General features: G+C 37.6%; 2 protein-coding genes and 1 non-coding gene across 7 annotated transcripts; 1 reads left to right on the forward strand and 2 right to left on the reverse strand.

The window, feature by feature from the left end:
• Positions 1–2,414: 2,414 nt before the first annotated feature.
• Positions 2,415–2,522, forward strand: LOC130952881 (small nucleolar RNA R71). The gene has a single exon (XR_009075057.1). It is a non-coding gene; the product is annotated as a small nucleolar RNA R71 (small nucleolar RNA).
• Positions 2,523–16,211: 13,689 nt separating this feature from the next.
• On the reverse strand, positions 16,212–17,260 carry LOC130949766 (biotin carboxyl carrier protein of acetyl-CoA carboxylase 1, chloroplastic-like). Its single transcript, XM_057878403.1, has 3 exons — positions 17,117–17,260; positions 16,631–16,944; positions 16,212–16,534 (listed from the first exon to the last, which is right to left on the reverse strand). The coding sequence occupies exons 1-3, from the start codon at positions 17,258–17,260 to the stop codon at positions 16,324–16,326; spliced, it is 669 nt and encodes a 222-aa protein (XP_057734386.1). The 3' UTR covers positions 16,212–16,323.
• Positions 17,261–17,984: 724 nt separating this feature from the next.
• LOC130951606 (chromatin assembly factor 1 subunit FAS1-like) lies at positions 17,985–22,920 on the reverse strand. Of its 5 annotated transcripts, XM_057880302.1 has the most exons (9): positions 22,511–22,920; positions 22,048–22,317; positions 21,624–21,705; positions 21,435–21,551; positions 20,842–21,225; positions 20,435–20,572; positions 19,155–19,188; positions 18,975–19,064; positions 17,985–18,383 (listed from the first exon to the last, which is right to left on the reverse strand). In XM_057880302.1, exons 1-9 carry the CDS (start codon positions 22,813–22,815, stop codon positions 18,358–18,360), a joined length of 1,446 nt encoding a protein of 481 aa, XP_057736285.1. In that variant the 5' UTR covers positions 22,816–22,920; the 3' UTR covers positions 17,985–18,357. The 5 variants fall into 5 exon arrangements, with proteins under 5 accessions (XP_057736285.1, XP_057736284.1, XP_057736287.1 ...); XM_057880301.1 differs by lacking the exon at positions 17,985–18,383 and having other exon boundaries at positions 18,421–19,064; XM_057880303.1 differs by lacking the exon at positions 17,985–18,383 and having other exon boundaries at positions 19,023–19,064; positions 20,406–20,572.
• Between the last annotated feature and the right edge of the window lie 4,913 nt (positions 22,921–27,833).

Consider the following 27,833-nt stretch of genomic DNA (forward strand, 5'->3'; position numbering starts at 1 on the left):
AGAGTAGAAGAAGAAGAAAATGGAGGAGATGGAGGAGGCTATGTGGTTCAGCCAAAGGGGGAAGAAGTAGTGTTTAAGGTGTGTGAAAATGAAGGAGTGAAGATGGGTTTATATAGGGGTGAGGGGAGGGGTAGGGTTCGGCCATTATGGGTGGGTTTGGGAGGGAAAGTGGTTTGAATTTTTGAATGGTGAGGTAGGTGGGGTTTTATGAAGGATGGATGTGAGTGGTGAAGAAGAAAGAGGGTGGTGGGGTTGGTGGGGATCCTGTGGGGTCCACAGATCCTGAGGTGTCAAGGAAAAGTCATCCCTGCACCAAATGGCATGCAAAAATGCGTTTTGAGCCAATTCTGGCGTTAAACGCCAGGCTGGTGCCCATTTCTGGCGTTTAACGCCAGGTTCTTGCCCTTTCCTGGCATTTAACGCCAGTCTGGTGCCCTTTTCTGGCGTTAAACACCCAGAATGGTGCCAGACTGGGCGTTAAACGCCCAACTGCTACTCTTACTGGCGTTTAAACGCCAGCAAGGCCTTCCTCCAGGGTGTGCTGTTTTTCTTCCTGTTTTTCGTTCTGTTTTTGCTTTTTCAATTGATTTTGTGACTTCTCATGATCATCAACCTACAGAAAACATTAAAATAACAAAGGAAAATGGATAAAATATAACATTGGGTTGCCTCCCAACAAGCACTTCTTTAATGTCAGTAGCTTGACAGAGGGCTCTCATGGAGCCTCACAAATGCTCAGAGCAATGTTGGAACCTCCCAACACCAAACTTAGAGTTTGAATGTGGGGGTTCAACACCAAACTTAGAGTTTGGTTGGGGCCTCCCAACACCAAACTTAGAGTTTGATTGTGGGGGCTCTGTTTGGCTCTGTTTTGAGAGAAGCTCTTCATGCTTCCTCTCCATGATGACAGAGGGATATCCTTGAGCCTTAAACACAAAGGATTCTTCATTCACTTGAATGATCAGTTCACCTCCATCAACATCAATCACAGCCTTTGCTGTGGCAAGGAAGGGTCTGCCAAGGATGATGGATTCATCCATGCACTTCCCAGTCTCTAGGACTATGAAATCAGTAGGGATGTAATGGTCTTCAACTTTCACCAAGACATCTTCTACAAGTCCATGAGCTTGTTTCCTTGAGTTGTCTGCCATCTCTAGTGAGATTCTTGCAGCTTGTACCTCAGAGATCCCTAGCTTCTCCATTACAGAGAGAGGCATGAGGTTTACAATTGACCCTAAGTCACACAGAGCCTTCTTGAAGGTCATGGTGCCTATGGTACAAGGTATTGAAAACTTCCCAGGATCTTGTCTCTTTTGAGGTAATTTCTGCCTAGACAAGTCATCCAGTTCTTTGGTGAGCAAAGGAGGTTCATTCTCCCAAGTCTCATTACCAAATAACTTGTCATTTAGCTTCATGATTGCTCCAAGGTATTTAGCAACTTGCTCTTCAGTGACATACTCATCCTCTTCAGAGGAGGAATACTCATCAGAGCTCATGAATGGCAGAAGTAAATTCATTAGAATCTCTGTGGTCTCATTTTGAGGCTCAGATTCCCATGGTTCCTCATTAGGGAACTCATTGGAGGTCAGTGCACGCCCATTGAGGTCTTCCTCAGTGGCGTTCACTGCCTCTCCTTCCTCTCCAAATTCGGCCATGTTGATGGCCTTGCACTCTCCTTTTGGATTTTCTTCTGTATTGCTTGGAAGAGTACTAGGAGGGAGTTCAGTAATTTTCTTGCTCAGCTGTCCCACTTGTGCCTCCAAGTTTCTAATGGAGGACCTTGTTTCAGTCATGAAACTTTGAGTGGTTTTGATTAGATCAGAGACCATGGTTGCTAAGTCAGAGTGGTTCTGCTTAGAATTCTCTGTCTGTTGCTGAGAAGATGATCGAAAAGGCTTGCCATTGCTAAACCTGTTTCTTCCACCATTATTGTTATTGAAACCTTGTTGAGGTCTCTGTTGATCCTTCCATGAGAAATTTGGATGATTTCTCCATGAAGAATTATAGGTGTTTCCATAGGGTTCTCCCAGGTAATTCACCTCTTCCATTGAAGGGTTCTCAGGATCATATGCTTCTTCTTTAGATGAAGCATCCCTAGTACTGCCTGGTGCAGCTTGCATTCCAGACAGACTTTGAGAAATCAAATTGACTTGCTGAGTCAATATCTTGTTCTGTGCCAATATGGCATTCAGAGTATCAATCTCAAGAACTCCTTTCTTCTGATTTGTCCCATTGTTCACAGGATTCCTTTCAGAAGTGTACATGAATTGGTTATTTGCAACCATTTCAATTAGCTCTTGAGCTTCTGTAGGCGTCTTCTTCAGATGAAGAGATCCTCCAGCAGAGCTATCCAAAGACATCTTGGACAGTTCAGAGAGACCATCATAGAAAATACCTATGATGCTCCATTCAGAAAGCATATCAGAGGGACACTTTCTGATTAATTGTTTGTATCTTTCCCAAGCTTCATAGAGGGATTCTCCTTCCTTCTGTCTGAAGGTTTGGACTTCCACTCTAAGCTTACTCAATTTTTGAGGTGGAAAGAACTTTGCCAAGAAGGCATTGACTAGCTTTTCCCAAGAGTTCAGGCTTTCTTTAGGTTGTGAGTCCAACCATGTCCTAGCTCTGTCTCTTACAGCAAAAGGGAATAGCATTAGTCTGTAGACCTCAGGGTCAACCCCATTAGTCTTGACAGTGTCACAGATTTGCAAGAATTCAGCTAAGAACTGATGAGGATCTTCCAATGGAAGTCCATGGAACTTGCAATTCTGTTGCATTAGAGAAACTAATTGAGGCTTAAGCTCAAAGTTGTTTGCTCCAATGGCAGGGATAGAGATGCTTCTCCCATAGAAGTCGGGAGTAGGTGCAGTAAAGTCACCCAGCACCTTCCTTGCATTGTTGGCATTGTTGTTGTTTTTGGCTGCCATGGATTCTTCTTCTTTGAAGGTTTCTGTCAGGTCCTCTATAGAGAATTGTGCTTTAGCTTCTCTTAGCTTTCGCTTCAAGGTCCTTTCAGGTTCATGGTCAGCTTCAACAAGAATACCTTTGTCTTTGTTCCTGCTCATATGAAAGAGAAGAGAACAAGAAAATGTGGAATCCTCTATGTCACAGTATAGAGATTCCTTGAGGTGTCAGAGGAAAAGAAAAATAGAAGGAAGAAGGAGAAGAATTCGAACTTAGTGAGACAGAGTTCGAATTGTGCATTGAGGAGGAGTGATACTCCATAAATAGAAGGATGTGAGAAGAGGAGAAGAAATTCTTGAAAATAAAGTAAAAGATTTTAAAAACATTTAAAAAAATTGATTGATAATTTTCGAAAACAAAAAGTGGGAAAGAAGTCAAGTGATTTTTGAAAAAGATTTTGAAGTAAGAAATTAAAAAGATATGATTGAAAACTAGTTTGAAAAAGATATGATTGAAAAATTATGGTTTTAAAAAGATATGATTGAAAATATATGATTTGAAAACAATTTTAAAAAGATTTGATTTTAAAAATTAATGACTTGGCTAACAAGAAAAGATATGATTCAAACATTAAACCTTTCTCAACAGAAAAGGCAACATACTTGAAATGTTGAGTCAAATCATTAATTGTTAACAAGTATCTTTGAAAAAGGAAAGAAATTGATTTTGAAAAAGATTTGATTGAAAAGATATGATTTGAAAAAGATTTGATTTTGAAAAACTTTGAAAACTTGAAACAAATTTGCATTGAAAACAGAATCTTCCCTCTTGTGCCATCCTGGCGTTAAACGCCCAGAATGGTGCACATTCTGGCGTTTAACGCCCAATGCACTACTTTTTTGGGCGTTAAACGCCCAACCAGGCACCCTGGCTGGCGTTTAAACGCCAGTCTGTCCTTCTTCACTGGGCGTTTTGAACGCCCAGCTTTTTCTGTGTAATTCCTCTGTTGCATGTTCTGAATCTTCAGTTCCCTGTACTATTGTCTTGAAAATAGAACCAAGATCAAATAAACAATGCATGCAAGACACCAAACTTAAAATTTAGACACTGGACTCAAACAAGAAACATAAAATATTTTTGGTTTTTTTGATTTTGAAAATTTTTTTGGATTTTTCGAAGATTAAGTGGAAGAAGAAAAAAAAGGTTTTAGAATTCTTAATTTGAATTCCAGGAATCATTGCAATGCTAGTCTAAGACTCCGGTCCAGGAATTAGACATGGCTTCACAGCCAGCCAAGCTTTCAAAGAAAGCTTCGGTCCAAAACACTAGACATGGCCAATGGCCAGCCAAGCCTTAGCAGATCATTGCTCCAATAGCAAGATTGATAGAAATCAACAAGCTCTTGTGATGATCAGTTGAAACCTCGGTCCAATAAGATTAGACATGGCTTCACAGCCAGCCAGACTTCAACAGATCATCATGAAACTCTAGAACTCATTCTTAAGAATTCTGAAAAATACCTAATCTAAGCAACAAGATGAACCGTCAGTTGTCCATACACGAAACAATCCCCGGCAACGGCGCCAAAAACTTGGTGCACGAAATCGTGATCACTACAACTTCGCACAACTAACCAGCAAGTGCACTGGGTCGTCCAAGTAATAAACCTTACGCGAGTAAGGGTCGATCCCACGAAGATTGTTGGTATGAAGCAAGCTATGGTCACCTTGTAAATCTTAGTCAGGCAGACTCAAATGGGTATAAATGATGAATGAAACATAAAGATAAAGATAGAGATACTTATGTATATCATTGGTGAGAGCTTCAGATAAGCGAATGGAGATGCTTTGTCCCTTCCGTCTCTCTGCTTTCCTACTGTCTTCATCCAATCCTTCTTACTCCTTTCCATGGCAAGCTTATGCAAGGGTTTCACCGTTGTCAGTGGCTACCTCCCATCCTCTCATTGGAAATGTTCAACGCACCCTGTCACGGCACGGCTATCCATCTGTCGGTTCTCAATCAGGCCGGAATAGAATCCAGTGATTCTTTTGCGTCTGTCACTAACGCCCCGCCCTCAGGAGTTTGAAGCACGTCACAGTCATTCAATCATTGAATCCTACTCAGAATACCACAGACAAGGTTAGACCTTCCGGATTCTCTTGAATGCCGTCATCAGTTCTTGCCTATACCACGAAGACTCTGATCTCACGGAATGGCTGGCTCGTTTGTCAGGCGAGCGCTCGGTTGTCAGGCGATCAACCATGCATCGTGTATCAGGAATCCAAGAGATATTCACCCAATCTAAGGTAGAACGGAGGTGGTTGTCAGTCACACGTTCATAGGTGAGAATGATGATGAGTGTCACGGATCATCACATTCATCAAGTTGAAGAACAAGTGATATCTTGGAATAAGAACAAGCGAAATTGAATAGAAGAACGATAGTAATTGCATTAATACTCGAGGTACAGCAGAGCTTCACACCTTAATCTATGGTGTGTAGAAACTCCACCGTTGAAAATACATAAGAACAAGGTCTAGGCATGGCCGTGAGGCCAGCCCCATGATCTATGATAGCATAAGACTAAAGATAGCTACCTCGATTCCAAGACCTCCAATACAATAGTAAAAAGGTCCTACTTATAGGGAACTAGTAGCTTAAGAATTACAAAGATGAGTAAATGACATAAAAATCCACTTCCGGGCCCACTTGGTGTGTGCTTGGGCTGAGCAATGAAGCATTTTCGTGTAGAGACTCTTCTTGGAGTTAAATGCCAGCTTTTGTGCCGGTTTGGGCGTTTAACTCCCACTTTGGTGCCAGTTTCGGCGTTTAACGCTGGGAGATCTGAAGGTGACTTTGAACGCCGGTTTGGGCCATCAAAGCTTGGGCAAAGTATGGACTATCATATATTGCTGGAAAGCCCAGGATGTCTACTTTCCAACGCCGTTGAGAGCGCGCCAATTGGGCTTCTGTAGCTCCAGAAAATCCGCTTCGAGTACAGGGAGGTCAGAATCCAACAGCATCTGCAGTCCTTTTCAGTCTCTGAATCAGATTTTTGCTCAGGTCCCTCAATTTCAGCCAGAAAATACCTGAAATCACAGAAAAATACACAAACTCATAGTAAAGTCCAGAAAAGTAAATTTTAACTAAAAACTAATAAAAATATACTAAAAACTAACTAGATCATACTAAAAACATACTAAAAACAATGCCAAAAAGCGTACAAATTATCCGCTCATCACAACATCAAACTTAAATTGTTGCTTGTCCCCAAGCAACTGAAAATCAAAAGTTTTTAAAACATGCAATTGACACCAAACTTAAAAATTGACACTATACTCAAACAAGAAACACAAAATATTTTTGGTTTTTATGATTTTATTAAAATTTTTTTGGGTTTTTCGAAAATTATATAATTTTTTTGAAAAACGAAAAAGAAGAAAAAATTTTGAAAGATGTTTTGAAAACTTTTTGAAAAGAAAATTACCTAATCTGAGCAACAAGATGAACCGTCAGTTGTCCAAACTCAAACAATCCCCGGCAACGGTGCCAAAAACTTGGTGCACGAAATTGTGATCATCAACAATGACGCCAATAAACTTGGAGCTCTCAAACGTGAATCACATTTTGTCACAACTCCGCACAACTAACCAGCAAGTGCACTGGGTCGTCCAAGTAATACCTTACGTGAGTAAGGGTTGATCCCACGGAGATTGTCGGTATGAAGCAAGCTATGGTCATCTTGTAAATCTCAGTCAGGCGGATTCTAATGGTTATAATGGTTTTCGAAATAAAGAGAAATAAAGCATAAAATAAAGGTAGAGATACTTATGTAATTCATTGATGGGAATTTCAGATAAGCGCATGAAGATATTGTGTTCCTTCTGAATCTCTGCTTTCCTACTGTTTTCATCCAATCATTCTTACTCCTTTCCATGGCAAGCTGTATGTAGGGCTTCACCGTTGTTAATGGCTACTTCCCATCCTCTCAGTGAAAATGGTCCAAATGCTCTGTCACAGCATGGCTAATCATCTGTCGGTTCTCGATCATGTCAGAATAGAATCCAGTGATTCTTTTGCGTCTATCGCTACGCCCAACACTCGCGAGTTTGAAGCTCGTCACAGTCATTCAATCCCTGAATCCTACTCGGAATACCACAAACAAGGTTTAGACTTTCCATATTCTCAAGAATGCTACCAATAGATTCTAGCTTATACCACGAAGACTCTGATTAAGGAATCCAATATATACTCATTTAATCGAAAGTAGAACGGAGTTGGATGTCAGGCACGCATTCATAGGTTGGGAATGGTGATGAGTGTCACGGATCATCACATTCATCAGGTTGAAGTGCGAGTGAATATCTTAGAACAAGAATAAGCTGAATTGAATAGAAGAATAATAGTAATTGCATTAATACTCGAGGAACAGCAGAGCTCCACACCTTAATCTATGGTGTGTAGAAACTCCACCGTTGAAAATACATAAGTGATCAAGGTCCAGGCATGGCCGAATGGCCAGCCCCCAAACATGATCAATAGTCTCCAAAAATGATCTAAGGAAAGCTAAAGATGTCTAATACAATAGTAAAAAGTTCTATTTATACTAAACTAGTTACTAGGGTTTACAGGAATAAGTCTAAGTGCAAAAATCCACTTCTGGGGTCCACTTTGGTGTGTGCTTGGGCTGAGCTTGAGCTTTACACGTGCAGAGGCTTCTCTTGGGGTTAAACACCAAGTTGTAACGTGTTTTTGGCGTTTAACTCTGGTTTGTGACGTGTTTCTGGCGTTTTACTCTAGAATGCAGCATGAAACTGGCGTTGAACGCCGGTTTGCATCATCTAAACTCGAATAAAGTATGGAGTATCATATATTTCTGGAAAGCCCTAGATGTTTACTTTTCAATGCAGTTGAGAGCGCGCTATTTGGAGTTCTGTAGCTCCAGAAAATCCATTTTGAGTGCAGGGAGGTCAGAATCCAACAGCATCAGCAGTCCTTTGTCAGCCTCCTATCAGATTTTTGCTCAGGTCCCTCAATTTCTGCCAAAAAATACCTGAAATCACAAAAAAACACACAAACTCATAGTAAAGTCTAGAAATGTGAATTTTGCATAAAAACTAATAAAAACATCCCTAAAAGTAGCTAGATCCTACTAAAAACTATCTAAAAACAATGCCAAAAAGCTTATAAATTATCCGCTCATCACTGGCTCAGCGTAAAGGTAAGGATCCTTTTGTAATTACTTATGTGTCTAAGACTTTAGATGCTGCTCAGTCCAATTACACTACTACTGAGAAAGAGCTTCTTGCTATTGTTTTTGCTCTGGATAAATTCCGAGCCTATTTACTTGGTGCTAAAGTAGTAGTGTACTCAGATCATGCAGCTCTAAAATATCTATTGCCTAAAAAGGATTCTAAACCAAGGCTTATACGTTGGATATTGCTACTACAAGAATTTGATTTAGAAATTAAGGATAGGAGTGGTACCCAGAATCTAGTGGCAGACCACTTGAGTCGCCTTGAGCACGTTAAGGATGACTCCTCTCCTATAGATGATAATTTCCCATTTGATAACCTGCAAGCAGTATCTGAAGTAGTCCCTTGGTATGCACCTTTAGCTAATTATCTAGTTAGCCACACTTTTCCTCCAAATTTTACTAAGCATCAAAGAGACAAGCTGAAAAGCGAGTCCAAATATTATATATGGGATGATCCATATTTATAGAGGTGTGGTGCTGACCAGGTAATTAGACGGTGTGTGCCTCAATCAGAATTTCAGTCCATTTTAGAGGCCTGCCACTCATCTGAGAGTGGAGGACATTTTGGCCCTCAAAGAACAGCTAGAAAAATTCTAGATTGTGGATTCTGGTGTCCTACTCTTTTTAAAAATGCTGCTGAATTTTGTAAATCTTGTTCCCCTTGCCAAAGGTTTGGTAATATATCCAATAGGGATGAGATGCCTCAACAGATTATGCTTTTCTGTGAAATTTTTTATGTTTGGGGCATTGACTTCATGGGTCTATTTCCAAATTCTAATGGTTACTTTTATATATTGTTAGCTGTAGATTACGTTTCTAAATGGGTGGAAGCAATTCCTACACGCACTGATGATGCTAAAACTGTTGTTTCGTTTGTTAGAAACCATATCATTTGTCGCTTTGGATCACCACGAGCAATCGTGAGCGATCAAGGCACCCATTTTTGTAACAGGAGACTAACAGGATTACTGAAAAAGCATGGGATAATTCATAAAGTAGCAACAGCCTACCATCCCCAGACTAATGGACAAGCCGAGGTGTCTAACAGAGAAATAAAGCATATATTGCAGAAGATAGTCAAACCTCATAGAAGAGACTGGAGCACCAGGCTACAAAATGTACTCTGGGCATACAGAACAACATACAAGACACCCATTGGGATGAGTCCTTTCCGCTTAGTTTATGGAAAAGCCTGTCACCTTCCAGTTGAGGTAGAGCACAAAGCCTTTTGGGCAATGAAAGAGTGCAAGATGGGATTTGGGAAAGCCAGAGCTGAAAGGAAGTTGCAACTGCAAGAATTAGAAAGCCTTCGCCTAGAAGCTTATGAGAACTCCAGGCTGTACAAGGAAAAGATGAAGGCTGTGCATGATAAGCACATTAAGAGGAGAGAGTTCCAACCTGGGGTCTTAGTCCTCCTTTACAACTCCAAACTAAGGCTCATGCCAGGCAAGTTGAGGTCAAGATGGGAAGGTCCCTATAGAGTAGAGAAGGCCGAACCATACGGAGTTTTCCACTTGAGCCATCCTTCAAGCTCTGAACTTATAAAGGTCAATGGACATCGCTTGAAGTTATATCATGGCGAGAAGATGGTGAAAAAGAAGGAGCTAGAGATCTTCCTCTTGGAAGATCCACCCACAGCAGAAGACTGAGCTGGTGGAGCGTCCAACTTAAGGACGTTAAAGCAAAGTACTGGGGGGGAGACAACCCACCATGGTATGATCATTCTTTTCCCTCTCCTTAGTTCCCTTTTCAATAACTCTTCTCAGTATTAGTGCATATAGTTTACATCTGCATTTGCATAAAAAAATGCACGCAACGCGTAAGCGTCGCTGACGCGTCCGCGTCATATGTGCGTTGGGAAGAAAACTAGATTGAACAGAGAGTCACGCGAAAGTGTGGCTGGAGGCATGCCTTTGGCACAAACTCGCCCACGCGACCGCGTCACTAATGCGTTCGCGTCGTTTGCGAACTAGCCTCCCAACGCGTCCGCATCACCCACGCGAACGCGTGTCTCTGTAAAATCGACGTAAATGGGTGTATGGCAGTAAGTTGGGCTGGAATGGGGCTAGACCCATGCTAGAAGCACAAGCTCACTTACGCGAACGCGTGCCTCACGCGTTCGCGTTGTTTTCAAAATATGGCCATTCACGCGATCGCGTTAACCACGCGAACGCGTCACCCTAAAATTTGGCAAAATGAGTTTCAAAGAGAGAGTTGCGCGAATGCGAGGCTGCTCTTGCGCCAATCGCACAAATCAACTCACGCGACCGCGTGACTTACGCGTTCGCGTCACTTGACAACTCCGCACACCACGCGACTACGTCACTCACGCGTCCGCGTCACATGCGGCGCACAGCTTATCCAGATAAGCCAAATATCTTATCTTTTCTTCCCCAAATCCTAATTTTTCTTATCCCTTCTTATTTCTTTCTTCTCCATTCTTCCTTCTTCCTTCTTTCTCAGTTTCTACTTCCTCTTTTTCACCACCATTATCAAGGTTTTTCTTTTCTTCTTCCTTCTTTACTTTTCTACTCTTATTCTTATTTTTATGTTTTCTTCTTCTTTTTCTTCTTACTTTTATTATCTATGTTTTCTTTTCCCTTTTTCTTTTTAAACCCTTTTTTATTGGTGTTGGAAATTTATTTGGGTCATTATTTTCTATATTTTGCTTGTGGATTATTAAGGAATTGTTTAACAATTATATATTACTTTTTATAGGGTTGCTTGCATGTTCAATTTAATCCTTTTAATACCTTATTTACCATGCATGCTAAGTGTTTGTGAAAAAGCCCGTATAGAATCATGCACTACTTTTATGTTAGCCTACTTTAATGCCTGTTTTTCACAAAACCTCTTTTTATATTTTATTAATTAAATATAATTGTCCATACAAACATATTGTTAGTTTGACAGACTTGGTAATCTAACTTGGACATTGAATGCTTGATTTATGCTACTCATGCCTTTGCCGGCATGCCAATAAACATCTTGCATTTAATTGCCATCACATGCACTTACTTTGTTATAATTAATGAACTTTTCACATGTAGTCTAGACCATGTGTTAACGATATCTTTCTTTCCCGTGCATTAATTACCACCCATTGTATTCGCTCCCTTGCTCGAACCCTTAGCTTTACATATTACTTTCTCTTTTCTTTTTCAGGATGGCCACCAAGAAAGACAAGGAGAAAGCTACTCCCAAACCACCAGCAATGAGAGGAACAAAACGAGCATTAGTGGCAGAGCCATCTTCAACAGCAGTAAAACCCTCAACAAAAAGAATCAAGAGGATCATCAAGGTCGATGAAAAGGAAAAAGCCTTCCCAGCAAAGGAAACTGCGCGGTTTTTTAACCGCTACTGTGAGCAGATGTTCCCTATCCTTGCAAAAAGGAATTACAACAATGAATACTTTCTTATCCTCCCGACCAACATTGCTACCTTTGTTGAGCCACAAATTGAACGAAGACAATGGGGATTCCTACAGAGATAGTCACGGTAGGTTAATCTTTCATGGGTAGTTGAATTCTACTCCAATTTCCACTTGCCAACCCTGCAGTCTGTCTATGTCGGTCAGAAGCAAGTCCCCATTACAGAAGGGGCCATTCAACGAGTTTTAGATCTTCCCCTGCTCCAGAAGGACTGGACGCATTTCAAGAAGCCACACTCAAGTGCCAGACGTACCAATTTGACTGGGACGCCGTTCTCAGAGTTATCGCACAACCTGGCAGTAGATGGATTTATGGATACCATCGTTCTCGACCTAAGGGAATATCGGCTTCCGCACTTACCATGGAGGCTCACGTATAAGCATAGATTATGTCCCATTACGTCTTTCCAAGAACTCATGAGTCCTCCTTCACTGCAGACATGGCTGTTCTACTCTGGTGTATCATTACAGACCATCCTCTAAACCTACCAAGACACATTCGAAATGCCATGGGGCACGTACAAATTACGGGCAACTTACCTTTTTCCACCTTGGTCTCAGATATCGTCTCCGCAGCCGGAGTCTCCTATAGGACTGGGGACACCAAAGCCATGCTTCCACGGGATGATCAGTACGTCCCTAACGGGAAATATCTCAGGTCGCCAACAGCCACTACCAGCCAACCTGCAGAACCAGCTGCAGACATTCCTCCTTCCACACCACAAGCAACTTCAACAAGTCAGCTGCTCCATCAGATATTGGAGAGATTGGACCGGCAAGAACAGAAAGCGAAGCTACGAGAGTGCCGCAACCAGCGCCGTTTCAAATACCTCAAGGAGCTACTCACAGGAAACCACAGACCTGACAAAGGCCCAAACACTCCGGACTCCACTTCATTTACCAGCACAGGGAGCCATGACGGCCCCAACTATGGAGATACTGCTACCAGCCCACCTTTGTTCCTGACAGATGGCACCGAGGGCGGTGCAAAGCCTTAAGTGTGGGAAGGTCGGTCAGTACCTGACTTCTGGAGGTAATTTCTCTTCCTTAACACCAATAAAATAGGATATTTAGTTAGTTTTTCTTTTGTAGAATAGGATAGATTGCATAGTAATAGGTTAATTGCATGCATGTTCTACTTGATTGAAAAGATAATAAGTTTTTTTCTAAGACCCTATTTTTTTGAAAAATTTCACTAATTTAAATCAAAACTTTTGTGTTAAATTTGCTTGAAGTTGTATTTGGAACATAGTTTAAAAAAGCCAAGAACACACAACCCGTGAGATTTTGAGTCTAAATACATGGTTACATTATTTAACCATAATTGTTTTCTTCTTGTGTGTTTACTTCTCTATGATTGTAATCTATATTTTGTTTCATCCTATATGTCCAATATTTAATATATTTATATGCTTGCATATGATTGAGGCCATTATTTGTTTAGCTCACTTATCCCAAATAAACCTACCCTTTAAATTACCTTTGTTAGCCACTTTGAGCCTTTAAATCCCATTTGTTCTATATTTTGCCACATTACTAGCCTTAAGCGGAAAAATAATTAAATATCCCAATCGAATCTTTGGTTAGCTTAAGATAGAATTGTGTGTTAATTGAGTATGGGAAGATTGTGGGAACAAAGGTTAATAAAGGAATGTGTTATGTTTTTACTTTAATAAAATATTGAAAATTTGGGTACCTACTCATGTAAAACAGAAAATCAAAAAAAAAAATTCCATATGCATTGATATGTTATTTTAGTTTTTATGTCTCTAAAAAAATAAAAAAAATAAAAAAATAAAAATATATAAATAAACAAATAAGGGGACAAAATTACCCCAATGCCAAGTCAATAAAAGATCAATGCATATGTGATAAAATTAAAATAAAAGTTAATACATGAGTATGGAATGTGAAAGTGAAATTTTTGGTAGCTAGGTATGAAATTTGAAGTTATGTAGAATATATATATGATAGGTGAAAGCTTAGGTTAATTAAAGATTCAATTTATAAGCTCACTTGGCCATATATACCCTTACCCTTACCTTAGCCCCATTACAACCTAGGAAAGACCTCATGATGTTTGCATTGGTATATTAAATGTTGATTGGTTAGGTGTAGAACAAAATTTAAAAAGCATAATTAGAGAAGAGTAGAATGATTACACTAAACACTTGAGAGACTAGAGTGCACATACATCATCAGTGAGGGTTCAATGCTTAAATTCTATGTTCCCTGCTTTCATGAGCTATCTTCTTGCATTTTTATCTGTTCTTACTGTATAAATTGAATTAGTGAAATTTGATTTATGATTGTCTTGAAGAGCTTACTTACTTTTAACCAAGTGGACAAGAATCATATAGTTGCATTCATATATATATATATATATATATATATATATATATATATATATATATATATATATATATATATATATATATATATATATATATATATAGGTTGCATTGCATTCCATGAGTTTTACATGTCCCTACTCATTTACTTTATCTCCTTCAACTAAGCATGAGGACATGCTAATGTTTAAGTGTGGGGAGGTTGATAAACCATTATTTTATGATTTATATTGTGTTTAATTGAGTGGTTTTATCAAGTCTTTCACCCACTTATTCATATGATTAGCATGATATTACAAGTCCTTCCCAAAATTGTTCTATAATTGAAAACTTGCTTCCTAAAGATCTTTTAATTGTATATTTTTATTCTCCTTTCTACCATTCGATGTCGTGATCTGTGTGTTAAGTGTTTCAGGCTTCATAGGGCGGGAATAGCTTAGAGAATGGAGAGGAAGCTTGCAAAAATGGAAGGAACACAAGAAATTGAGGAGATGACCAGCGAGAAGCGACGCGGATGCATGGCTCACGCATCCGCGCAAATTGGAGAAAATCACAGCGGCGCGAACGCGTGCCTGACGCGAGCGCGTGGATTGGAATCTGCACGAGTGACGCGAACGCATAGACGACGCGCACGCGTGGCAAGGAAAAACGCTGGATGACGCGAACACATGGACGACGCGGTCACGTGATGTGCGCGATCTGCAGAATTTACAAAAATCGCTGGCGTGGATTCTGGACCGCGTTTTAACCAGTTTTCGGCCTAGAAATGCAGATTAGAGCCAGGAAACATGCAGAGACTAAGGACGAATCTCATTCCGCATAGTTTTAGTTTTTAGATCTGATTTTACTCCTCCTCTAGGTTTTCTCTCTACACATTCATAGTTCTTAGAATTTTGTTTTATTGCTTTTTGGATTGGGATATTGAGAAGAGTTATTACCTCCGCCAAGACTTCATCATTCTAGTTTGTTTTCTTACTTTTCGCTTACTCTTTCATATCCTTAATTTGTCCAGAGTTACAATTGGATTATTTTTTTAATTTATTAATACAAGAACCATTTTTAATTTTAATTGATCTTTTTATTATTGTTTATCATGTCTTTCTTTATTTCTCTTTTTAATTTTGTGAAGTTTACATTCATGATAATTGAGTAGTTCTCTAACTTAATTGGGAGTTGATTAAAAGGAGAACCTTGAGTTGGAACACTCAAGAGCTAAATTGTAACTGGGTTTATTGTTGGCTGGCTCTCTAGTCACTAACACTAATCATTCCCAAAGGAGAGGATTAGAACTTGTGAATAGAAGTAGACTTCCAACTTACTTGACTTTCCTTTACTCAGTAAAGGATAACTAAGTAGAAACAACCTTCAATTATCAATTGATCTTGAGAGAAATCCAACAAGGATAGAACTTCCGATTAATCTTCTCCCGATCAAGGTTTTTATTTGAATTACATAAATTCTCTGATTTAAATTCCTGTTTATCAAACTTAAACATTTTGGAAAACCTCTGATTAATAAAATAGCACATCTTTTTGCAACTCGTTGGGAGACGACTTGGGACTCATACTCCCAGTATTTTTATTTCTAAAATTTGTGACAACCTTTTTCTAAATTGACAAGTGGATTTTTGCTAGTTAAGAACTATACTTGCAACTAATCTCTTACATTAATTTCTTAATCTGCCAATTTCCGCTACGTCACTGAGCACCTTCACTCTTTCGCTCCGGAGGCAACTGTTTTGGACCTGATCTCTAGGTCCTTCCTCGAAATGGTCCCCAAACCCGGTTATCCTGGGTTGGGCCACCCTCATGGCCCAAAGCAAATCAATAACCACCAATATCCTAACCCAACATTCAAATTTAAATTCCTCCCTTATCTTAGCTGAACAACATAAGATAAGATAACTACCTCAACCTATATAAAGGGAAGCCAGAGGTCCTCTCAGGTACGTTATACATTCTCAACTCTCACCTACCTCTTGGATCCATTATGACTTGAGTATTGGAGTGTCTTCGCAGGTACTACCCAGCCACTCCAAAAGTCCAACCTGTCGCCATCAAGATCGGCCAATCCTCAACCCGTACGAGTGACATCGCGTACAGATAGTATGCAAATTCATGAAGGGACTGGAGTGTGTTAAAAAAAATAAACAAACAAACAAGCAAAAAACAAAACCTCTTAAAATTACAAAAGGAAACAACATTTGCTCAAGTGGCTAACGATGAATTCAAGGAATGTGCATTGGAAACTCCTCTTAAATTTGGTAAGATTCTTATGTTTGGTGAGGATGAGAAGCTATGATACTGTTGTTTCACTTTTTACAAGAATTGATTTTCAAGAATCAATTAATCTATCTTCTGCATTGATAGATAGTTATAAATCTATTCTAGTGCTATCATTGATTCACCGGGAAGGTTAGAGCATGTGGGATAGGTCACACTACCGGTGGTGGCGAAGGTGTGTGGTGGCAAATTCAACATGGCAACCTCGGTAGGAGCTTGTGGTCGAGGCATAGCCTCCTGTTTCCTTATTATTACTTCACAGTCAAGCTTCTTCAATTGTAATTCTACAATGTCTCTTGAATCAACCAACCTGCACAAAATTTCGTTATTTTCGTCCAACCATGTTTTAAAGCTAATAGTTACTCAAATACCAAACTTAAAATACGCTTTATAGATTTAATTTTACTTGACAAGGCTAGCAACATGAGTTATAAAATTAGAGATTGATTTTTCAGTTGCCAAAACTCCTTCACTTGATCTTGTCTTGGCATCATTATCTACACTCCTTGCTACCTCTGCAATGGTTTTGTTATCAACCGTAGCATTTGAGGAACTATCGATCGTAGTAATTTTGGAGACAAAAATGGAGCTCAAAAGCTTGTTCAAGAGGTGATATAATGCCTCCGAAAGCGCATTTTCAATTGAGGGCCAATGAAAGATACTAACATCATCAGGTTCGACCTTAACTCTGGGCAATACGATCCGACTAGGTGGTGGTACCTACAATTGAAGATGGAACTAAATTAACTATAATCTGCCACCAATTGAAGATGGAGTTAAATTGACTATAATCTATATTATAATATTCATTCCTTTTCAATTTGTTTGTCAAAAAATAACGCAACACCCCCATTAAATATAATTGGTGGCAGTAATATATGAGAGATTATACCTTGGTGAACAATGGTAACTTGGTTTTATGAGAAAGGTGGAAAGAGAGCATACAGGAAGATGATGAAGAGCATTTGTAAGTGTAATTGGGGGAAATAATAGCTGAAGGAGTGGTTGATGACGCTGAAGCAAAAGAAGAGGCCATTATTGGCTTATTGCAATTGATAATACAGCAAAGTTTTCTTCTTCCGTTTCGGATGTTTTAGGTTTTAAGGGTAATGCATAATATGTTGGTTCTTCGATAAGACCAATAAGAATTTATTGTAATGAAACGATCACGGGGAACCAACATTGTAAATTGTAATGATCATTATTGACAGCTAAAAGTACTTGAGAATCACTGTTTATTTTTTTTTTTTTTATCAATTATTATCAAACATAAAATACTACATCCAAACCTTATGTTATTTAAATTTATCTAAATTGTTTTTCCTCTCAATTACTAATATATGAAGAAGTAATTACCTTTTTAATATTTTAAGACATACAATTCATTTTCTTTTTACTTCTTTGAAGTATTAAGATTTAAGAAGAATGCCTAGGGGGGAGATTTAGAATAATGCTCCATCATCACACTCTGAACAAATAAACAAAACCAAAAGCTCAAATATCGATATGCACTTTGGTCAATACTAAAAGAAGTTCTCGAATACCATAAGAAGGAAATAGTGATGCAACACGGTACACTGCCATTCCTCCCCTCCCCTCCCCTCCCCTCCCCTCCCCCCCTTCTTTTTGTAAGCCATGGTGTAGTACATAAGCTGATAATAGCACCCACGCTTTAAGATGAAAGTTCATTCATGCTTGCTAAAGATTACTACGATTTACCTTTCTTTAAAACCTAAAATAGTAGAAGACATCCTATATAAGGTCTAAAACTTGAAAAGAATTGGTGACACCTATAAATACAACAAATAAAGCTAAAACCATCTGACTTGTGCCTTTGTCAAACGGGAATCGTATTGGAAGTATCATACAAAAAGCTAAAGGAGAACTAGTATTCTGCAACTAAACTGGCCTAATCACTATACATCTAGCTATACATCCCAAAAAAACAACAGAGAGCAATACAGAGGAGAATTACTAGTTAGTGACATCAGTGAATTCAAAGAAAGGATGTTTGCATATATACAAAAAGAAATCCTTAGCTATTCTCAAATAGCTGTTATAGTCAAAATGTCAACCACCCACATTTGCTTCTCTAAAAATATGCTGAATCTCCATTCTTTTGCAGTTGAGTTACTAGGTATGATTTTTCTTATTATCACCTGCAAGGTCAATATTCGTTAAAGGATCCTATAGAAACTCTACTGAAAACTCTAAAAGTTATTAAAATATATCAACAAAAAGGGGTTAAAACTGCCGTGCAATCGTTGTTTGTTAAAGGAACCAGTAGAAACTCTCCTGCAAAATTTACAGTTAATAATATAACAACAAAAAAAATTAAATATCTGTTAAGAAGTTAACTACCAGCCTATTGTAAAGTATACTTTCAGGTTTCAGCCATCATGTGGCCAATTCGAAAATACTAATAAAAGTACAAGTCTCTAAAACCTCATTTATGCCAAACATGTCATTACATTTAGGATTTAGGGTTTTAATATAATTTTCCTTCTCATTTTTGATAATTAGATAAAATCTCATGCATTCCCTACACTTATATGCTTACCATCTATATTTCATGCCCCATAGAAAAGAAAACAATGTTAAAGGACAGGAGTATCATCCTCAAGGTGAGTTTAATATCCCAAACCAATCATATCCTATTGAAAAAGGACCTTCTAGATTACAAGAATAACTCTGCACTAATTCATGAACAACATAGCGTGATTATTGGGATGACAGGATTAGAATTTCACCAGGTTTCAGGATGTCACTAGTAGGTGGAAAACAACTTCTTGAAGAATGCACAGTCCTGCTCCTTGATTCCGATTTTGAACAACCCTGATCTATCAGTGCAACCAAAAAATTTAGTTAAGAAAAATATCTGCAGAAAGAATTGATGTCAATAGTCAAGTGCTTGAGACAATGAAAATTACCTAGACCAAGCTTAACTAGAACTTCTTTCTTCACCTGGTCAAAAATGAAACCATAACTTCAACATAGCTACGAACGAGGTCCTAGTCATACTCAATCAAGATAGAGTTGGCTTTTATTAAAAAAATCAAAATCAAATTCAAAGGGGCATGACAATAATTTAAGAATGATGCACAAAATCAACACTTATGTGCTATGTTGCTGTTCAAATAAGAACCATTCTAGTATTTTGCAGTTGCTTGGATAAGCTTCTTGAAAAGCTTTTAAAACACATATTTTGAGCATGTTTTAATTTTTCTAAGCATTTGCAAAAGCAATAAACATCACTAAAATAAATATAGGTATTAGAGTTTTTTTTGTTGTTGTTTGTTTAGTCTTTTTGCCTTTCTTTTTCCCCTCTAAAACCATATTTACAAATTTATAAATTCATGTTGATGCATAAACAATTCTTATTAAAAATCTTTTTATCAAGATTTTCTTGAAATCAGATGATGTTTACCAAAGTTATTTTCCAGCAAAATCCTTACACAAGACCATTCTAATGACCAACAGAAAAGGATGAAATATGATCTGGTTTGATATATTAACCCTAACACAAGCAATCAGTGCTTAATTATGCAATGTTAACTTTTTTTTATTATGAGAACAAGGGTTTGGAAAAAGTTACTCTTAAAATGCTTTGGACTAATCTTATTAGAAGATTCCGTCTGGTGAAAACTGTACATAAATTAAAAATATCTAATCTTCGAGTTAAAGACAACATAAGAATTCCTTTTCCTGACTGCAAATATGATCAAGAGATGGCAAATCCAATTTGCCAGATTTGGTTGACAATTCTAATAACCACAATAGGTGGCTTTTGGTTCATCTGAATCATGTTCATAAAAATAATCTACAAACAATTCAAAACTTATCACTGCCACACTGTATTTAGCCACTATAGGTCATCAACTCCAAAATTGATCATTGGGGTTAAGTTCATGAAAACCCACAATAGATGCAAGGTTTTATCCTTCAGGGAACAATCCTACTTAACACACCTAGGATGGGTTCATAACTGTACAGGTGTCATTCGATGTTAAAATTTCAAACATGATGAATCCACTATAGGCTAATATTCAATAACAAGTCTAATGTCAGCATTTATCATTGACAGCTGTATCCATTTATTAGTCCTTGAATATTTTCCCTTTTCTCAGAATCCAATCTATTATCTTTTGATTATTCACATCATAAAAACTAGCAGTACTCACAAGAATTTGGAATCTCCACTCTCACAAACCTGCAAACAGTTATCAACATAGTTTGATATCTCATGCACTTTATCCTTCAGTAAATCTTTTGAGGCAGAAGGAAATCTTCGTTTCAAAGACTTCAACACTTTACTTAAGCTCCTAGGATAAGTCTGAATGGCAGCCACCTGAAAAAAAATATCACTATATGCTGATATATTTGAATGCAGCTCCACAGATTAGCTTCAAATTCAAAAGAGCAACACAAAAAGGGATGGGCTATCGTAACAAACCAATTATGGGAAACATAAGATGATTGTGACTAAAGCCTCTGAAAATAACACTAACCCAAATCCTAAATTCCTAATTATCATTATAAAGAAATGTTGATCTTAAGCCTTCTCAAACCATGCAGCTTCCCAAGGATACTGATACAATTAAAAAATGCACAACTTACAATGAGAGGAAGATTCGATTCCGGAATAGCATCATCATCACATACTGGAGCGACACTGCCTCCGCTGGAGTGTTTTTGGTCCTCATCTTGAAAATGATTCACAGATATATCTATGGCAGAAATTACATGAGAACTCAAGTATTGCAACCAAATCTGCTCTGACTTAATAGTACCATTATCTTGAACCGATCTCATCTCATGCACAAAATTTGTTATAATCAATGGCTTATTTTTTCCAAGAGCAATCTTTATCAAATTATTTAGATTCTTCTGTTGTTGAAGCAAAGCACAGAACTCATTCCTCTCTACATCATCCTTGCCTTTTGGTAAGTTCTCACCTCCATCAATGTCAACATTTGTTTCCATTTTATCCACATGTGCACCCTACATTTAATAAATAGTTTTCTAAAAAAACAGTTCAGGTACTCAAGGTATGATTGCCCTTGGAATTGGCAAGTAAATATGCATAAATGCAACACACCAAAAATCACTCATACTTTTTTTTTTTGTGAGGAAGTCACTTACGTACTTCCAATGACTGAAATGAGAAAATCCAAATAGCAAATGCAACAATATAAGCACCAATACTGTACCTCATCTTCTGAGAGATATCCATCAGGAACAAAATACCCACCACAAATTTCATAATCAGATGTTGAACATTCCTCTTCATCTTGGTCATAACCTGACAGGCTTTCACCAGGATCCACCTAGAAAAGAAAGAATCAGCAAATAAGATCCATCATACATTTATTTAAATTGAATACAAGGATTTTAAGTACCTCTTTCCATTCCTCGTCGCTGTCGACATCATAATCCAAGCTGGAATCCTTCCTAAAAGGATGGCGTGGTCCAACAACTTGACTGGAAATAAAGTGCGTATAAGCAATTTCAAAATCAATAAAAGCAATAAAGGAATCTCGGCTCCAATTTCTCTAGATGTAGCAATATATATAGCAACAAACATGTGATGGACAACATTAATAACACCACTCATCAGATAACACTTCTTTATAGCAAAGTAAGTATATTCCATAGAAAAAAGATACCATAGAAATGTAAAGAAAGATAAGAGGTAAGGAAAAAAAGAAGAAAAAAAGAATACTCATTTGTAGAAAGGCCTGAATATGTTTCTATTCCAAGTTACTTACAGGAAAGGTTCTAATAGAGGAACTGACATCCACGAAGGAAGTAGAAGAACGTCACCTTTTCTTGTCCCAAATACCATAAAAGGCAGGTCTTGGACTATGATCAAACTGAAATAACTGTTTCCCATGCTGGTTCATCTTCACATCAAGAAGAGAACGTTCTGCATGCTCCTCCAATATCAAGTCACCATAATGAGCCACTCTTACAGTAGCTCGAAGCTTAAGCTCCTTATAAAGTTCAAACTTAGGTTTCAATCGTATACCCCACCTTTGACTCCTCTTTGATCGAACCGATTTACTCAAATCATGCCACCTCGAAATCTGTGCCCTGCAAATCCATACAATGGAAGGCTTAGAATTGATTCAGCGAAGAGGTAAAGATGATTTTACTAGTTATGATGTTGTTTGATTTCTAGCTCTCAAAATTAATTCTATCCCACAAGATTGATTTACTTTCCTTGCGTCTAAAGTAATTACCAAACATAAATTATCTTAGATAAATAAATTCTAAAAAAACTCACTTGCGAATGTCCTCACTGGAAAATTCAGGACCAGAATGAAGGGTAGCATCCATCGATAGTGTAGCTGAATCAAACGGAGTTTCGATCTTTGTATTGAGGTGTTGGTCATTTCGATCGCTAGTTTTGGTTCTATTGAGAAACTTGTGCATGATATCGGCTTGCTTTTGCAAAGAAAGTTTTTCCTTCACTTTAGATTCTTCTTTCTCTCGACGACGTCGTTGCCTTTCGGTTTCTCCTTCATTGTTCTTTCTCTTCTTCTGCTTCTTGTTTTCGCCGACGTCCGCCACGTCACCCTTCGAAACCATTTTTACAGAAACAGAAAAAGTTCACGAGGTTTTTTATGTGAAGATTTTCGATGCTTGAACCCTAGTTTCTTTGAGAAAGGTGAATGTGGAGAGGGTGAGTGGCACTGCGTGTTGGCGTGGAGTTTCGCGCCAACTGATTTTGGGTGCGGTACCTGACTAACGGTGCTGTTTTTTTGTTACCGTGCCTCACTTAGGCGCCACGTGTTGCTTCGGTTGCGTATATGAGTTTTATTCAAGATGAGTGTATATTCGGGTTTTTTTATTAAATAAATAAAATAAATATTTTATTTACCAAAATAAATAATTTATAGTGTTTTGACCAAAATACATTGTAAACGAGATACTTAAAAGACAAATTTTCAGCAACTATAAAAGGATCTTTGTATTCTCCACAAATATTTTACTACTTTTTCTCTATTTATTTCTTCTGAAAATAAGCCAAAATATCTAGTAATAGTGGATATTTAGTTGTAAGTGTGTATTCAAATTGTCGAATGAGAAAGAGTGATAATGGAGTGATATTTGAGTGTGAGAACGACATTCTGTTGTGTACCTGGCAAGTAAATTCTTGATCCAAACTGAAAAATCTGATATTGAGTAGCGTCAGTGATAGCAAGAAAAAAAAGATTGGAAGAGTTGGGTATGGGTTGCTAGCACCGATGAAAAAATTGATTTAATTTCAAGGATTACTTTTGTTCTTCATCTCATGAATTTGATATATTGGAAAATAATTCTCATTCTACATGAATTCTTGTTGATTCTTGAAAAAGTTATCTCACTCGAATAATAGCTTGAAAGTAAATTTCTCCTAAACCTCTAATTGCTTGGACTTAATGAGATACGTGACATATAATCCTCTTATATTTGGGTGATTAGGGTTTTTTGTGGCCAATAATCTAGAATTGAACCTAACCCTGTAATTTATATTAAGTGACCAAGAAATTGACGGTTGATTAGGTTAGAGGAGACTAAATCATTAAGGAATTAAGATTTAGTCAATTACAGTTTGCCATGAAATGAATGTTGCATGATTAAAATAATTGGTAAGAAATCTTAATTCGAAAGAATAAATAACTCTAAAACTTTAACTATCTTCTCATATACTTTTCACACTAATTTCGTTGTTTGCGTTCTTACTCTCTGAATTACTATTTAATGCTTTTGAACCTCTAAACACCATTTTCTACTTGCTTGACTAAGTGGGTCATTCGACTATAGTTGCTTAGTCCATCAATTTTCCTAGGATCGATCCTCACTCACCTGAAGTATTACTATAGCGCACTTTTCGCTTAGTTTGTGGATTTTGAATTCTGCACCAGATCCTTTGAAGCACCTGGAGCAAGCACGTGCACTATAGCATGTGGCTGGCGTGCCAAAAGCCACCCAACCTCAAGCATTATACAAGACCAAGTTTGGCGTGCCCCTAGGCGTGTGTGTGGCGTGGCACGCCCTCAAGTCAATTCTCATTAACACTGGCATGCGCTATGGCGTGCCTCGGAAGTGGCACGTCGGGCAACATCTCCAGAGAGAGCAAAATCTCACCAATATTGGCGTGGCCCTGGACGTGTCTCTGGCATGGCACACTGGGCAATTTTTCCAGAAGGCACCTCCAATAGTCTTCAATCCTGGATGCCAAAAGCCACATGCCCTCACAAGACCTCATCGGCATGCCCTTGGACGTGTCTCTTGCGTGGCATGTCGGGCAACATTTTCAGGTGTCTCAAGCATTCATCAACACTAGCATGCATTGTGGCGTGACACGCCCTAGAACCAACTCCTCTCTCTAACGGGCATGCAATATGGCGTACCTGGGAAGTGGCACGCTAGGCCAACTTCCGAGGGAGCAAAACTTAACCAAGTGGATGTGCACTATGGTGTGTGGCTGGTGTGCCAAAAGCCACACGCCTGCGAATCCTTCCAAAACTCAAATTGGGCGTGCGTTGGATGTGCACTCGGCGTGACACGTTGGGCCGTTTTTCCTGAAACACATTTTGAGCGTGTGAAGGGCGTAGCATACTGGGAAAACATTATGAACTCTTCAACTTGAGTGAGCCTTCTCAAGTTGCATGCCAATCCTCCATCAAAGGCGTGCCAAAGGCGTGGCTTCCAAAGTCGCACACCAACTCTTCAACTCTGGCGTGTGGTTGGGCATGTCTCTAGCGTGGCACGCTGGACAAAAATCACATAGAAGAACCAAAGCTTTAATATTTTGGGCGTGCCAGCAAAGTGACACTTGCATGGCATACCACTCAATCTTTTCTTCATTCAACAAGCTGACCCATAATTCCTGAAGAAAAAAGATCCAAAATGCAAACACAAAGATCATGAGTTAGTTAGAAATGTAATTTCAATTGTACTTTGAAGAAAATTTGAATTTACATTTGTAAGTGGGAGTAGTATGTAACTCGCAAGGTTAGACACTTAAGGATTTTTTTACTTTTTATATTTTTTTTTTACTTACACTTATTTCCTTCTTGTTTATAATTTTCAGAACAATGAATCACTAATTCTTTTTCGTTAAGAAGAAGAGTTCTGTTAATTTTTAATAGAATGAAATTATTAATTCTTTAAGTTTAATTTATGTTTTTTTGTTGTTTTTAAGAGAGATTTTTGTCTTGTATTCTAAATGATTTAAATGCATTGAAAGGTGATTTAAATTTGAATTAGATTTCATACTTAACTGAAAGATTGATTCATGAGACTAAGCTTAAAAATTCTTTTTCTCAATTTTTTTGATTCTCAGTTTAACTTTGATATGTAACATTTAATCAACTAAATTATTATCTCAAAATAAAAACTTAAAGATTGTTATTTTAACAATTCTTTAGGTGTACCTCTGAAAGAAAAAGAAATGAGAAACTTTAAATATTCTCTGTTGTGTTTACAGAAAAATGATTGAACATATATAAAAAATTTAACCTTTTTTTTTATGGTTTAAAAGTCATCGTCATTCAAATTATTTGAGTTGAAAACATGTTTTAAGGTTCAATATCATGTAAATTCCCTTTCAAATTTATTTTTTCTAGCTTCTAACATACATTTCGGTTTAAACACCTTAATTAACTTGTCTTCTTTTTAATGAAAAAAATAAAAAGAAGGTTTAATTATTTTATTAGTCCTTATAATTTCGTAAAATTTTTAATTAGGTCTTTATACTTTTTTCTTTTTAATTGAGTCTTTGTACTATTTTATTTTTAATTGAATCTTTACACTTTTTTTTCTTTTATTTGAGTTCCCGTATTAATTTTTTTTTTAGTTAGGTTCTTATAAAATTAAGTTAATTACTACTAAAAGAGACCTAATAAAAAAAATTGATATAGAGATCCAATAAAAAAAATATAAGAACCTAATTAAAAATTTTATAAAATTATAAAGACCAATAAAATAATTAAACCTAAAAAAAAAAGCAAATATACAAATAAGATCTCATTATAAGCAAATAGTATCTACTGTACTTTCTGTTGGTTTATTAACTTGAACCTCAATCCCCAACTAGGCAATTAAGCATAGAAATCATTATTTTAAATATAAGCATAATAAAGTAAACTCAAGAAAGTAGCAACCGTGAGTTAGCATTTAGACATTCAATATCACATTATTTATATTTTCATGTACTGTTGTTTAAATAAACAAACAAAACCAAAACTAAAGTGACAGATAGATCTTATGGAACCAGCATATAAATGCAAAATAGTAGTGATAAAATAAGTAGGAAATGATAATATAAACAGCCACCTCTAACTCACAATGATAATGCTGTGTAATACTCATAATTTTTGAAAAATTTTATTATAAGTCAATTTTAATTTATTTAATTATTAACAACTTTAATTTGAAAAATTATTTTATTAAAAGTAATTAAATTAAGTTTGGATAAACTGAATTTGAATTAAATTAGAATTTTTATCTAATATTAAAATTATTTGATAATTTTTTATATTTAAATTATAACGTTTAACGGTTGTAAAATAATAAGAATTTTATATGATTTGATTTAAATAATTAAGATTTTGGAATTTGATACTTTAATTTTTATAAATAAAGAAAATTAATTATATCATTTCTAATTCTTGGATTAGAGTATTTATTTGAAAACAATTTATAAACTGATGAACAAATAGTATCTTTAAATATAATTATTGTTTGATTAAAATTGGTTTTCAATTACTGTATTACCCCTATTATTATTATTATAAAAAATACTTAAACTACCCCTAACTCTAATCCTAACACAACACACACACAGTTACCTCACTAAATCTTAGCCACCCCCCATACCAAACGAAAGAAAGAAAGAAAGGGAGAACGGAGAGCACTCATACACACACAGTAGAGAGCCCCCGCAAGGGAGGGTGCCGCTGCCACTGTTCGTCCCGTCCTGCTGTGTCATCGCCACTGTTTTGTCGAGCTGCTGCCACCATTGCACAAAATAGAGGGAGAGAGAGAGACGGAGAAGAGTGTCGCGCAAGAGAGGAGAAGAAGCTGCCGGTTGCCATCGTCGTTGAGCCCTCGATCGTCGCTATCGTCGTTGAGCCCTTGATCGTCGCCGTCGAAGGAGCTTCTTCCAGCTGTCGTCGTCATTGCCATTTGAGTTGCTGTTGTCGAAAAATCCCGAGGAGAGAGAGACAACGTGACGGGAGAGAGGGGGAAGCCACCTGCGACGCTGCTAGAGCTCCTGTCACTGTCAGCTCTGACACCTTGGTCGCCGCTCTCCCTGCTGCTGTAGCAGTTGTTGCCCGTCGCGTATAGCTGCCGAGAAAGTTGTTGTGACTTCCAGAACCACACTAGAGTTGTTGTTACTTGGTTCAGTCGTTCCCTTGCCGCCAGCGTTGATGGTAACTTGAGATGCATCTCTGTCTCCGAAAAATGACGCGGTGATTGGCGGGAGTTATCGTTGGAGCTATTGCCATTCTATTCCTTTGTTACTTTCTAAATACAGTAAGTAATTTCTTTTTGGAACCCTTGAGATATGAGTTTCTGTTTCCTTATGCTGAGGTTTTGCGATGTTATTGCGATAG

Source organism: Arachis stenosperma, chromosome 9 (assembly GCF_014773155.1).
Source record: "Arachis stenosperma cultivar V10309 chromosome 9, arast.V10309.gnm1.PFL2, whole genome shotgun sequence".
NCBI classification, from domain to species: domain Eukaryota; kingdom Viridiplantae; phylum Streptophyta; class Magnoliopsida; order Fabales; family Fabaceae; genus Arachis; species Arachis stenosperma.